The sequence below is a fragment of the Rana temporaria genome, chromosome 9, assembly GCF_905171775.1.
Source record: "Rana temporaria chromosome 9, aRanTem1.1, whole genome shotgun sequence".
NCBI classification, from domain to species: Eukaryota; Metazoa; Chordata; class Amphibia; order Anura; family Ranidae; genus Rana; species Rana temporaria.
In genome coordinates, this window is record NC_053497.1 from 84252095 (window position 1) to 84267475 (window position 15381).

Consider the following 15381-nt stretch of genomic DNA (forward strand, 5'->3'; position numbering starts at 1 on the left):
GATTCTTCCCCAGTACTGTATATGTGAGATTCAATGGCTGGCTGTCAGCATCTGCATTTCCCTAGTACATATTCTTCCTATTGTACTGTACCTAGAGTCAATTTGACTGGAATGTAGGGCAAATCACACTAACTCTCACTTGGATGAATACTTATTTACTAATCACTGTACAAATTGAAAAGTGATTCATTGATAAATACACCCTTTCTCTCAGCACTGCAGACAGACATTAGGACAAATTGATATTTATTGGTAGAACATTTAACTGAAGTACCTGATTACACCTTCTTTGATGTGATTCTCCAGTTCCTCGATAAATTTCTCTCCTCTCATCCAGTAGATCATGGGGCCAGACTCTCCACTAAATCCAAAGAAAGCTCTACAGAATACGCTGAGTGGGCTGCCTAAGGAGAAAATAAAGACAATGTGTAATGTATCACTGTCCCCGTGTCATCCTGTCATCCTGTCAACAGAATTGTGGCTCTTTAAAATGTTTTGTGTGGCAATAGGGAAAATAACTATGATTTACTCATGGACACACACAAATGCATAGCATGGAGAGTTTATTTCATATCGTGAGAGTAAAAGACCCAGGCAGTCTCCATAAAACCCTAGTACCACTCCCCTGCAATAGAAGAGACAATATACTTTCTTCTCAATTAGTCCATGTTTTCAAACAACTTTACTTCATTTCTGGGCATAAGACTCTTCTTCAGCATTTGGCACTTTGGAAAGTGCTCAATGCCTGTTTTCCCCACCACATGCTGTTTCTTCATTTATTGTATGCAGCAGTAATACAATTTATGTAGAGGATACAGGGTTATGGATAGAGATATGCTCTAGTGTGGTGATGGCAATATCAGGGGTCAAGTAAATGCCCTTAGCATGGCATATACCTACCCAGGATATGGGAAAGGTATTTGCTAGGGGCAGATGACCTTATTTGAAGATGTTATGCACAAAGATAGACATTGTGCTGAGCCATCAGTTTGGATTGGATAAATGTCCTCTGTATAACTTTGAAAGACTTGCTACATATTAAAAACTTAAGAAAGGAGATACATTTTAATGTAAAGTAAAGTAATCCTGTGGTCTGGTTAAAGGATATAAACAAGATCATATCATTTTTTCTTCTGTGTTGATAGAACACGAAGCACCACTGCAGTCCCATAAATTACCTATTCAATACTGCATGTCTGAATAACAGTATATGCATGGGCATAATGGCCTTTACTTTCTGCATAGCAAATAAGCTGGTAAGGTACCAAGTTGGAATAAGAGAATGTGCCTGTTTTCTGTACATTAGGAAGTCAGGAATTTTCAGGATTTTCTTGTGGCTCTAACATTGCACTGGGCAGTATCAATGTAAAAGTAAAGTTAAAAATCGAGCACCTTATGGTCCAGATGCTTTGCCAATCTTGTAGGTGTTTTAGGGCAGAGAGGAGTGGAAGGAAGCAGAGTGGAAAAGGATGTGGTTGCATACAAGCCTTTAAAATTAGCACTTTTGATTTTTCATGTTCATGTCCCATAGACTTTAACAGTGTTCGCACAAATTTTTGCCTGTTCCTAAGTTCTGGTGTGAATCTAACCGCCCTGTAGAGATGAGCCTGTTCGACTCATCTCTACATACTAATAATACATATTTTAATCCTAAAAACAATGCAACATCTGGTAGCTCACAATAAATGACTGAAATGAAAAGTATTTGGTAGTTCCACAATATAAATGCAGCAATAGCAGGCATAGTACAAGTCCATAAAGATAGTCAGTAGTACTGCTGACTGCTGATACCAAACAGTTAATTATCATTTGTATTCAATGTGAAGTGCAGGTTTCTGATCATTTAGTATTGTAAAAGACGTCAGAGCAAAACAAGTTATTTTTCACCTCTGTAATCATACAGAATCCTTTATGCTAGTGTTGGTTAATTTGGTTAATGAAACATTTGGTTCACCCAATATAAAATCAAACTTTTTTGTTGTCACGTTATAGTTGCAGCGTAGCGGTAAAGTAAATATGAACATTTCCTACTTGATACAAGGGATACTTTAAGCTTGTACAGTCTTAATAAACCTTAAGCCGGCCATACACGATTTGAATTTCAAAATGATTTTCTTTCGAAAATCGTATCAAAGAATTTCTGTATGAATTTCGCACTTTAGTGGACTGCAGCAACAGCCTATTTTTATGCGGCAATCAAATTTGAGGAACCGGACATGTTGGTATTTTTTTGAAAAACAAACGATTTTCTAATCAATGATGGAGAATCGTGCGAGAAATGTAATATAAAAAAAATGTGCATGTGCAAAAAAAGAAAATTCCCGGAGAGAAAAGAAAATTCCCGGCCACGAAAATTATTTTCTGTAGCAACATGAGGACTTGGTTGGCCAAATCAAATCAATGGTGGCATCATCGGATCACAAAAAAAACGAACTTTATGATTTTGAAAAGAAATTTTGATTTAATTTGACGTGTATGGCCTGTTTTAGTAAAAAAATAAAATGCCATTTTAAAAGTTGATGTTGCGTTCTCTTACAATTTCATATCCATCACAAAGGTGGATTTATCAGAGGGCATAATTAAAAACATGCAAGTGCAGCAGTGACTGATATATACCCTGATTGTGTGGTATAATGTGATGTTATCCTGCGTGTAACCTGGGGCATAACCCCCCTGTCAAATATGAATTATGGTGGTGGTTTTCTCACACGTGGGGCAACATCCAATACCTAGAGCTTCAGAATTCTCTTCATAAACAGGAACTTCTAGCGCGTCACACAAAGTGCTGCTTTGCAGTGATGTGTGTAGTCACACTTTTGTCAGCATATTACTTTAGCCAATGAATGTATACCTTTTCTAGGTCATCAGAATGGCATGGTACAAATTACCTATTCTACATAGAATCTTCTTTAAAGTATTGTGGCAGCAGGCAGGTAAATTTCCTGGTTGCATCCAGGATGCAAAGTATATATCACCTAGGTTCAGGCTTTATGCCAGTTTATACCTCTAGGGGGAGTGCTGGGAGTCCTGCTGGGAGGACTTGATGAGCCCAGCTGAGTTAGGTGGGCTTGTTAGGACCTCTACAAAAACTCCCAGCATGCAGAGAGATATGCTCCAACCTGGAACCAGACCTGTGTGAATAGTCTGGGGAGTGTTCTCTGTGCGGTGAGACAAAGCCTGTGTGGCTGCTACTATCACAAGTTAGGGACTGGGGCAGCACTAGGCTGTACCCAGGTGTTAGTTAGGGACACCAATGTGTTTAGTGAGTGGTCAAGTGACCAGGGTTTATTTTTGTGTTTCTTTTGTTTCTGTCACTTTTTTTTTGTATATAGTTCATATAAAAACCACACCTTTTTGTTTTCCTCCTACCACTGTCTGTTGTGCCTAATTGTTTTTGTGTGTTGAACCCATCCAGGGGGTCACACACACCCGCTGCTGGACTAACCCCCTCACAGTATATTTAAAGCCAAAACTTTATTTCATTTGGGGAAGGCTTAAAGGAGTTGTAAAGTTAGGCTGGGTTCACACTACGATTTTCCCGTCCGTCAGCCGCATACGATTTCAGTATTGAAAACGTACGGGCCCAGACGGGAAAACGTATAGATAGACAATGCATTGCAAATCGTATGCACTCAGATGCATCCGGGTGCGTACGATTTGCTGGCAAAACGTTTTTTAAACGTACGCAAAACCGTGTTCAACCACGGTTTTGCGGCCGTTTTTAAAACAGTATGGCAAACGCATACGTTTTTCTTTAACATTAACGTCAATGGAAAACGCACATATGTGCGGTTCCATACGTTCCCGTCCGTTTCAGCCGCATACGGTTTTTCATATAAATCGTATGCGGCTGACGGACGGGAAAATCGTAGTGTAAACCCAGCCTAAGACATGTTTTCACCTTAATGCAATCTATGCATTAAGGTGAAAAAACATCTGATGCTGCCGGTCCCCCCCGAGCCCTCGTTATACTTACCTGACCCCTCAAAAGTCCTGCGCGCGGTCCCGAGATCCTCTTCGCCACTCATCCTGGCGCTAATTGGCTAGAGCGGATGGATTGAGAGCAGCGCAGCCATCTTATAGATTACAGTACTGTATGTAAAAAATACACCCCCCCCCTTGTCCCTAGTGGTCTGCCCAGTGCCCTACATGTTCTTTTATATAATAAAAACTGTTCTTTCTGCCTGCAAACTGTAGATTGTCCAAAAGTGTCCCTTTATGTCAAAAATGGTTTTAGAGCAGCTAAAAAACAGCGATAATAAATTATAATCACTTGCATAATTGTGTGATAGCGATTTGTGGGGAAATTCGTCATAAAAACATTTAAGTGAGTTATTCCTAAGAATGACAGGCCTAAAGTATAAAATACCAAATTTCCTTGCAAATAATGGTACCGCTTTCAGCACCTTTTTTCTGAAATAATCATACCGCCAGGGAGGTTAAGGACCAAGCCTTTTCTGGCAAGTAAAAATCTGTATTTTTTTACTATAATATTACTTAGAACCCCCAAACACACATACATCTATATATATATATATATATTAATTAGCAGAGACCCTAGAGAGCATGGGTGCTCAACCTGTTGCCTTCCAGATGTTTGCGGAACTACATGTCCCATGAAGCATTGCAAGCCATTGACAATTACAAGCATGACTCCCATAGGCAACTGTAATGCCCCGTACACACCATCACTTTATGTGATGAAAAAAAACGACATTTTCTGTGAAGTAAAAAATGACGTTTTTGAAACTTCAATTTTCAAAGACGAAGTTGCCTACACACCATCGTTTTTCTCACAATGTTCTAGCAAAGCGAGGTTACATTCCACCACGTTTTTCCATTGAAGCTCGCTTCATAAGTAGCTTCTGGGCATGCGCGGGTGAAAAAACGTCGTTTTAAACAACGTTTTTTGCTACACACGGTCAATTTCTGTGAAGTAAAAGTTGACGTTTTGAAAAACGACACATAAAATTGAAGCATGCTTCAATTTTTTTTGGTCGTTTTTTAGAAGACATAAAACGACGTTTTCCCCCACACACGGTCAATTAAAGTGACGTTTTTAAAAACGTCATTTTTTTTCATCACATAAAGTGATGGTGTGTACGGGGCATTACTTGTAGTTCCGCAACAGCTGGAGGGCCACAGGTTGAGCACCCATGCCATAGAGAATAATATGTCGATCAATGTAATTTTTTATGTAATAAGGTATTTGTGCAGCAGTTTTTTTAATGCAATGAATTTTAATGCAAAAAAAAAACACTATACTGTATAAAATGCAATTTATTGGTAAAATATAAAAGATGATGTTACGCCGAGACTATAGATACCCAACATGCGATTCTTTAAAATTGCACACGCTAGTGGAATGGCGATAAATTGCGATACTTATAAATCTGCATGGGCAACGCTTTAAAATTTATAATAGAATTATAATAAATTACTAGACAAATATGCAGAATGGAAAAATGTGTTTCATTTTGTTTTGGATAGATTTATAATGTTAATAATTTTGTTTCGTGAAATCGTTTCCAAATTTTGTTTTGTTTCGTACAATTTCAATATTAATTTTTTAGCGAATTTCTAATTTTCGGAACGATTCGGATCGGTCGAAAAATGATCAACCGATATTAATTCTGTGTGAAGAATAGAAGGTTGTTACGAAGCAGGCCACCGCCTCTTTAACAACCGATGACTTATCAGCTGTCAGCTGGCTTGCCCCCTGAGAGCTGAAATGTAGACAAAATAATTGAGAAAATTCTTATGCCGCGTACACACGATCGTAAATTCCAACAACAAATGTTCGATGTGAGCTTTTTGTCAGAATTTCCGACCGCGTGTAGGCTCCATCGGAAATTTGCTGTCAGAATTTCCGACAAAAAAATTTGGGAGCTGGTTCTCAATTTTTCCCACAACAAAAATTCTTGACGGAAATTGCGATTGTCTGAATGCATTTCTGACGCACAAAAATCCTACGCATGCTCGGAATCATTGAACTTCATTTCTCTCGGCTCGTCGTAGTGTTGTACGCCACCGCGTTCTTGACGTTCAGGATTTTCGACATCATTTGTGTGACCGTGTGTATGCAAGACAAGTTTGAGCCAAAATTCCATCGGAAAGAAAATCCACGAATCAGAATTTCTGATCGTGTGTACGCGGCATTAGAATAGAAAAATCAGATAAATCTGAAAGCGATAATTGTTGCGCAAACCAATTAATACACGCTTATATGCATACCAACAATATGTAGCAGAATAAACCTCGGCCTAAACTTATGAATATATTTGTTTTTTTTATATATTTTTGGGAAATGTTTTATAGCATAAAGTAATAATATTTATTTTCTCAAAATTTTCACTTTTTTTGCTTAAAGCGTAAAAAATAAAAAACACAGAGGTGATCAAATACCACCAAAAGAAAGCTATATTTGTGAGAGAAAAAAAAACATAAATTTTGTTTGGGTACAGCATTGCGCGGCCGCGCAATTGTCAGTTAAAGCAACGCAGTGCCCTATCGCAAAATATGGCCTGGTCAGAAAGTGGGTAAATCCTTCCGGGGCTGAAGTGGTTAAACATATTAATCCATTTCAAGCTGATAAGAGTGTATAGAAGACCCAATTTAGTGGCATTCAGTTCCCTGCTAAAAACTGATCCAATCTGTGTGTATGCACTGCTCTGTGACACATAACAGAAGTCACATCTGTATCTACTGTGAAACTCAGAAGGTAAAATGTCAATGACATCTGACTTGCTATGAAATAGGTCAGAACCGAGTAGAGGGAGCACTCACTGAAAATGACATGAAAGTCCTCTTAAAGCTTTGACCTAAGCAGGCAGGAACTTGAGCAATGGTAAGAGCGATACAGGCTCCAGAAAGCTATAACATAAATGATGCATAAGCATGCCATATGTTAGGCCTCTGAACAGGACTCCCATGAACACACTGGAGTGAAAAACTTGCAGGTTTGTTGAATTCTTATATTAGAAGACAACAGCCTGGCTGTCGCCTTTCTATAATTTCGGAACTTAAAATTCAAAAGTCACATTTAACCTTTTGTACGAAGGTTATTGCCTTAAGACTGTACAAGAAATGTGCCATCCACGTTATATCCCCTCAATAAAAACAAAAAAACAAAGTTTATGGACTGTTCTATGTCTCTGAGTGTCTGAAAGATGAATGGCAGGGTGACGGGTAAACCACTGTATTCAGCAACCCCTAGGGGGGCATGACTACAGGGGTATCTAATAGAATGGTCGCCCAATGATGGACCTAAATCCTGGGCGTCCCTGCTCAGGCATTTGAGCATAAAAAATCTCATTCACTAAAAACTGCCTGCAGCAGAAGACCCCAAGTTTCCCCCAATTGCTCTGCACTCATCTGCAGTTCTCTAGGTTTGGACGTGGTGAAACACCCCCCTTGAGTGCCCCAGACTGCACCATTTCCTTCTGCTCCTCCTCCCCAAAACAATCTCCTCACCACCAGCACCCCAACCCTTTGCCTCATATTCTGTTTGTGCCTCACTGCATTCCACATGCTGGTGTTAAACAATGAAGCTAGGCGATCTTTTCTTGTGCTAGTGTGTAGTTTGATTTGTACATTATTTTCTGTGAAATCCAGGCATCCAGAACTATTTAAGAACAGGCAGTTCGACTACTACTGCACTATAGAGTATGCGTACTTTAATGTGTACAGTGCTTCCACTGTAGGCACGCCTCACTACACCTGTCAAACCAGGCAATATTTACATAGTAAAGATGGAGGGCCGGATTCAGATACAATGGTGTATCTGTCCGGCCGGCGTAACGTATTTTAGATACGTTACACCGCAAGTTCCGAATTCAGAAAGAACTTGCACCCTAAGTTACGGCGGCGTAACGTATGTGGGCCGGCGAAAGCCCACCTAATTTAAATGGGGATGTTGGGGGCGTGTTTTATTTAAATTTGGCTTGACCCCGCGTATTTTACTTTTTTTGAACGGCGCATGCGCCGTTCGTGAAAACATCCCAGTGCGCATGCTCGAAAATCCGCCGCAAAACGTCATTGCTTTCGACGTGAACGCAAATTATGTCCAGCCGTATTCGTGAACGACTTACGCAAACAACGTAAAAATTTCAAAACTCGAAGGCGGGAACGCCGGCCATACTTAACATAGGATACGCCGCACATACCCCTCATAAAGCAGGGGTAACTTTACGCCGGAAAAAGCCGAACGCAAACAACGTAAAAATAAAGCGCCGGGCGGTCGTTCGTTTCTGAATATACGTAAATAGTAATTTGCATATTCCTCGCGTAAACAAACGGAAGCGCCACCTAGCGGCCAGCCAGAAAATGCAGCCTAAGATACGACGGTGTAAGACACTTACACCTGTCGGATCTTAGGGATATCTATGCGTAACTGATTCTCTGAATCAGGCGCATAGATACGACCGACCGCACTCAGAGATACAACGGCGTATCAGGAGATACGCCGTTGTATCTCTTTTCTGAATCTGACCCGGAATCACTTTTACACACTATAGCATTCTTGCTAGGGAAGTTAATCGGTGCTCAAAGTATTATCCTCCTTCAATATTCTGTAAAGTCTCACTGTGTGTATGGGTGATGTGGTCCAATTTAATCACATTTCAATGCAACATGGCCCCTCTTAAAAATACACATAGACAAAGAGCATCACTTCACCTCAAAAAAGATCTAAAATCAATAGCAGGTTGCCCAGTAATAAACGAAAGTTTTAAAATACCAAATTAAAACAGGGATTACTAAAAAAAAACTGTAGGTATAAAATTCTATCAATTGGAAATCTAGGTCATAGTGTAATTGACTGGATTGACATTGCCAGGAAAAGAGAAACCATACACTGATGATGTCACCTGACTCAATATATTTTATTAAGTCATTCATGCAACACAGTGACTATAATCTTAGATTTGCAGCTAACAAACTTTACGCCTGCAATAATTATTTGGGTATGTAGTTCCAAAAGTAATGGGAATATTGGGGTACAGGCTTACTCCAAGCCAACCTTCAGAAAACACTCTTACGGGTTGACAACTGGCCTCATGTAATCAAGACAATACCTAAAGGACAATTTATCAGAGAGATGCAATTGCTCCATACTAGATCACTTTATTATGGGATGGAATAGAGGTTACTGGAGTGAGATTTTGATTACTGTGTCATGAGGAGAGCCTATTTAGGAGCTAAGAATAGGCTCAGAGATGCTCCCTCAAAAGAACATAGGCCCAAGACAAATAAGAGACAAAGTTGCAGCAAAATTCTGGACAAAGGCAAATCTAGAGATGGACTTGTAACCTTGAGATTGTTGATATTTTTCCACAATTTTGGTTCTCAAGTCCTCAGACAGTTCTCGTCTACTCTTTCTGTTGTCCATGCTTAGTGTGGCACACACAGACACACAATGCAAAGAATAAGTGAACTTCTCTCCTTTTTATCTGCTTTCAGGTGTGATTTTTATATTGCCCACACCTGTTACTTGCCCCAGGTGAGTTTAAAGGAGCATCACATGCTTGAAACAATGTTATTTATCCACAATTTTGAAAGGGTGCCAAGAATTTTGACCAGCCCATTTTTGGAGTTTTGTGTGACATTATGTCCTATTAGCTTTTTTTCCTCCCTTTTTTGTTCCAATACACACAAAGGGAATAAACATGTGTATAGCAAAACATGTTACTGCAATACTTTTCTGTGAGAAATACCTAATTTTCTAGAAAAAAAAATGTGGTGCCAACAATTTAGGCCATGACTGTAAAACTGTGCTAGTGTACCAGCTCTAAGTCAAAAAAGTATGGAGAAACACTATACATAAATGTATGTCTTTAAAATATTCATATATCAAAGCCAAAGATAGACAAAACATTTCATAAAGAAAAATTAAATCTGTAAATTACCTATGCATAGTTAAAATTTTTTATTGTATTCATGCAAGGTAATAATATTGGTAGGCATTTCAAAGTTACATTAAATGATGATTGAAATTGAAAAAAAATCTTGTAAAATAGTCTCAAGAAATAAAGTTACATTTACTGTATCCTAATAAAAAAAAATATTTGCTGAATGCTTCATTGATTGAATATATAAGATCAATATCCTTCATAAAATAACAAATAACCGCATTAAAGAGCTCCAAGTGTCCTCTCCTCGTGTGGTCCAACACTTTGTGGGCGTTTGCATCACAGTTGACTATAATGGAAGCGGACAATTTATACTGATATTTAAAAGGAATTGTTCTAAATGTAGGCTATCAGCAATGACAGCATCATCCCTTTACTTAACACATCATGCTGGGCATCAAGTGGAGTAAAGATAACCTTTGTGAGCATTAATGTTCCTCTGTTGAAAAGTGAAGCAAAAAGAACATGAATAACATCTATAAGACCTACTGTTCCCTAAGGCAACAGCAGGCTGAAAATAAAGGGGTCACAATAAAAGAACTACACACACTGTTCAATTGATCTCTGGCCAAGTGCAAGTGAAGGAGGACAGACAATTGTCCATGAGGTCCTTTCATAACTACAGCTACACTGTGCCATGCAATTATTGATCCACATTAGTGCCACGTTTCTGTTTTGTTCTGACAAACTGAAAAGCATTATGTCTTGATTGCTGAAAATAAATACATGGAAACTGTTAATATTTTAATTTATTTCAGAAACATTAACAGGATTTATATTCGCTATGTTTTATAGGTTTAAATTCACAAGAGGAAAAAAAAATGAAATTAGAGTATTTCTGAGGCCCCGTACACACGAGGGGATCTCCGCTGGAAACGGTCCGTCGGACCGTTTCCAGCGGAGATTCCTCCTCCGGATTTGGATCCGATGGCTTGTACTCACCATCGGATCAAAATCCGCGTGGAATTCATCCGCGGTGACGTGTCGCGCCGTCGCCGCGATGATGACGCGGCGACGTGCGCGACGCTGGAAGGTAAGTACTTCCACGCATGCGTCGAATCATTACGACGCATGCGAGGGAGGGGACGGATTGATCCGGTGAGTCTGTACAGACCACCGGATCAATCCGCTGGACCCGATTCAAGCGGATAAATTTCTTAGCATGCTAAGAAATTTATATCCGCTTGAAATCGATCAGGTCGAGAAATGTCCGCGGATAAATATCCGCTAGGCCGTACAGACGACCGGATTTATCCGCTGGAACTGATCCGCGGATTGATCCGGTGGTGTGTACGAGGCCTAAGGGTTTTAGCGATTTCTCTTAAATCCATTTTAATTCACTAAACCAACCAGAAATAGTAAAGAAACCAAGGAGCTACTGACTTACTAATTTCCATTTGTGATATGTGAATTTGCTTGATTCAGAAGTTTGCTCTGTGTTTGTTTTAGCATGTCCTTTGGATACTGATCCTGAATGGGAGGGACTGGTTCATTGGCTTTTTCTAGGCATTTCATTATATGCTTTTTGAATATTTTGGATGTCCCTGCGGAGATTTGGACTGAACATTTTGTTTCATTTTTATAGCTGGTTAAAATGTTACCATTTCGAGTTTGTTGCCTCTTTTGGGTTAAGCAGACTTCCTTTTATAATTATTTGCATGCTAATTTGGTACTTGTTTTCTTAGTTTGTGTAGTGCTTTTTTGGATCCTCCCATGAGCTGGGGGGACTTATTGCATGTGCCCATCCGCTTTTTTGGAGTGCATCCACATCTGGGGAGTGGTAAGAATGTGGGATTGTTCATAATTTTTTATGTATTGTATGGCCCGGATTTACAAAGCACTTACGCCGACGTATCTCGAGATACGAAGCGTAAATATGCGCCGTCGTATCTGTGCGCCGTGCCCACAAAACTAGATACGCCTGAAAATAGGCTTCCTACGACCGACGTAAGTTTCCTACGCCGGCGTATCGTAGGCGCATATTTACGCTGGGCGCATTTGCCGCTCCCATTGATTTTCTGAGCACATATGCAAATGAGCTAGATACACCGATTCACAAACGTAGTTGCGCTCGGCGCATAATATACGCGGTTCACGTAAGTCCGGCGTAAAGTTATTCCCCATATAGGAGGCGCAACTCATGCAAAGGTATGGACCAGGGAACGCAAGCCGTCGTATCTTTTGTCGTTTATGTTGTACGTGAATATGACTAGGCATAGGTTACATTCACGTCGTAGGCAGTGATTCGACGTATCTTAGGCAGTTGTTTCGACGTGATTCTGAGCATGCGCACTGGGATGCGGCCACGGGACGGCGCATGCGCCGTACGTTATTCGTATCTTTATGACGCTCAGTCCATCATTACATGGGGTCACGCCTCATTAGCATGGCTCACGCCCACTTCCACCTACGCTGGCTTACGTAGACTTCTAGGAAAATCAGTGTATATATATACACACACACACACACAAGTTCAAAAAGAGCACAAAGTCCTCACTGAATCGCAAGAAACATATAGACACAATGAATGAAGGGATGTTATTAGTGAGAGGATACGCATCACATAATCATCATGGTGAGGATCCTGGCATATGATCCAACTTGCACAGAGATAGAGTGCAGAAAGGAGTGAGCAATAAAATGTTGTTTTAATAGATACAACAATAATATATGTATGTAAGGTCTGGGGTGTGGTGGTAGATCGTGGACCAAAGGATCTGGCCAGGGGTTTCTGGTAAAGCTCAGATTTTCCACCGAAAAAAGAAGAGAAGGTGCCAGGAGAGCCCTTATAGTGTAGTATATCAATTCAAAAACAAGAATGCAGTGCTTCCACAATAAAAAGCAAAAAAAGGTCAAAATGTACAACTGTTGAGGCTGCAGTCTCCCAACTATGGGGAAACACACGGCCTTCCTAGTGTGCGGGTGGAGAAAACCTGTTTCCGCGCAGGGTCAGTATGGTTTCTTTCTATGCCTCAGACATTCCTATCCTGGGTGCTCTTAGGGGGTTCTCAGGTTGGTTAATAGAGTAGTGCAAAGAGTCAGCACAAAAATATTCTTTATTGGTCGCTAGGTGAAATGTAGAGCTTGTGGCAGCGACTTCATCTAGGTGGATCACATGTAGCAGCTAAATATAATCCACCTAGATGACATCACCGCCACAAGCTCTAAATTTCACCTAGTGGCCAATAAAGAATATTCCCTAAATGTATCTCACTACCACCTGATACAGGACACCAATTTTATCACCTTAAACTGAGGAAGTGGCAATTCAAAGCTACAAAACACATTTTATTTGGTGAAACAAAGCAATTGGATGCTTTACTAAAGCAGACAACGCGTGCCTATCCTTTAAACAACCATATCGGGCACCTCTGCCAATTGAACTACTTACGGGCCCTTTTTGTGATGACTCTACTATTAATTGCAGTATGTAGGCATCAGTGTGACAACATCAAGAAATGTGTCCGTCAACTATTCCAGGTGACTCATCATACAGACACAGGGTCTATAGAGGAGAGAGTGACACAGCTCCAAATTCCAAACGTTCTTGAATTTCTGACAACATTTGTGTGACTGTGTGTATGCAAGACAAGTTTGAGTAAACAATTCATTGGAAAAAAATCCACGGTTTTGTTGTCGGAATGTCTGATCGTGTGCCTGCATTTTGGAGATCACAGAACACATGCATTTTTTACAGCCCAAAAATACACAATATGATCAGTTTCACCCAGGCGTCAGATTATACAAGGGCAATGTGAACAGCAAGCTTTAAGCAAACTTCAAGCAGATTTTTCCTAAGATTTTAAAGCAACCTTGAACTCCTGTTGGGAAATAATCACAGATCCTAAAGGGAGTGCTGATTGTCACTTTAAACAAGCTCCTGGCATGCTTCATCAGGCTTTCAACAACACTGCATATAGGGTAGAGAAGTGGCAGGGACCGGGCACCCCTAATGGATGGGCCGCCACTGGTGGACACAAGTGGACCACAAAATCTGGTCTGGAACCAACCCTATCAAGGACCCAGACCATATTCCACCTTCATTCTCTGCAAATGAACGCATGCAAGGAGAAATATTATGTCCATCAATGACCTCACCTTTAGTAATGTCACAACACACACATAGAATTCTTCTACGTCCCACTTTTTTTGTGTTTTCAGAAAACGCACCAAAAACAGAGAACATAATGAAAGTCTATGGGAAACTGTGTCCAACCCACACAATAACTGCGGGCACCACAGCGGGGAAGTGTGAAAGAGGTATACAAAATGAAAGGAAGTTCAGTGCTATAGTAGGTACAGAGCCAATAATACCACATACATTATATAATGTGAAAAAGTATTTATAAAGTAATGAAAACCACATATGAGAATATATCCATTACATTTATTATTATTATTATTCAATGCAAACACAAAGTCCAAACAGTGGTAAAACACCATGCCTACAATTAGTAATATTAACTTGAAATAGTGGTACATTACTGCCATCATAAACAAACATAGCTTTGTACCTCAAGAGCTCACAGGAGCTCATGTTCAGCCCGCTGACCAGCCTTCTCCCTCTTCTCTCATTAGAAAGCATGATTTTCAAACAAATACAGGAATGCACCCAACAGTGCATATATATATATATATATATATATATATATATATATATATATATATATATATATATATATATATATATATATATATATATATATATATATATATATATATATATATATATATATATATATATATATATATATATATATATATATATATATATATATATATATACATACATATATATATATATATACTGTATGGCCCGGATTCACAGACAGCGGCGCACATTTATGCCGCCATAGCGTATCTCCTGTACGCTATGCCGACGCAGCGCAGAGAGGCAAGCATTGAATTCACAAAGCCAATGCTCCCAAATCTGTGCTGGGTTTCCAAGGCGTAAGTCGGCGTAAGTGGAAGTGGGCCATTTCTTTCAACAATGGCTTTCTTCTTGCCACTCTTCCATAAAGGCCAGAATTGTGGAGTGCATGGTTAATAAATGTCCTGTGGACAGATTTTCCCACCTGAGCTGTGGCACTCTGTTGCTCCTCCAGAGTTACCATGGGCCTCTTGGCTGCTTCTTTGATTAATTCTCTCCTTGCCCGGCCTGTCAGTTAAGGTGGACAGCCATGTCTTGGTAGGTTTGCAGTTGTGCCATACTCTTTCCATTTTCGAATGATGGATTGAACAGTGCTCCGAGATGTTCATACCCTGGGATATTTTTTTTGTAACATAACCCTGCTTTAAACTTCTCCACAACTTTATCCCTTACCTGCCTGGTGTGTTTCTTGGCATTCATGATGCTGTTTTTTTTCAAAAAGGTTCTCTAACAAACCTCTGAAGTCTTTACAGAACAACTGTATTTATACTGAGATTAAATTACACACAGGTTACTCTATTTACGAATAAGATGACTTCTGAA

General features: G+C 39.8%; 1 protein-coding gene across 1 annotated transcript in view; it reads right to left on the bottom strand.

Moving 5' to 3' along the window:
- The window catches only part of IL1RAPL2 (interleukin 1 receptor accessory protein like 2), a 935719-nt gene that overhangs the window by 42533 nt on the left and 877805 nt on the right, over positions 1–15381 (bottom strand). Inside the window, exon 7 of the mRNA XM_040323825.1 lies at positions 275–404. Within this exon, the coding sequence (XP_040179759.1) occupies positions 275–404 (130 nt within the window). The remainder of the gene's footprint in view (positions 1–274; positions 405–15381) is intronic.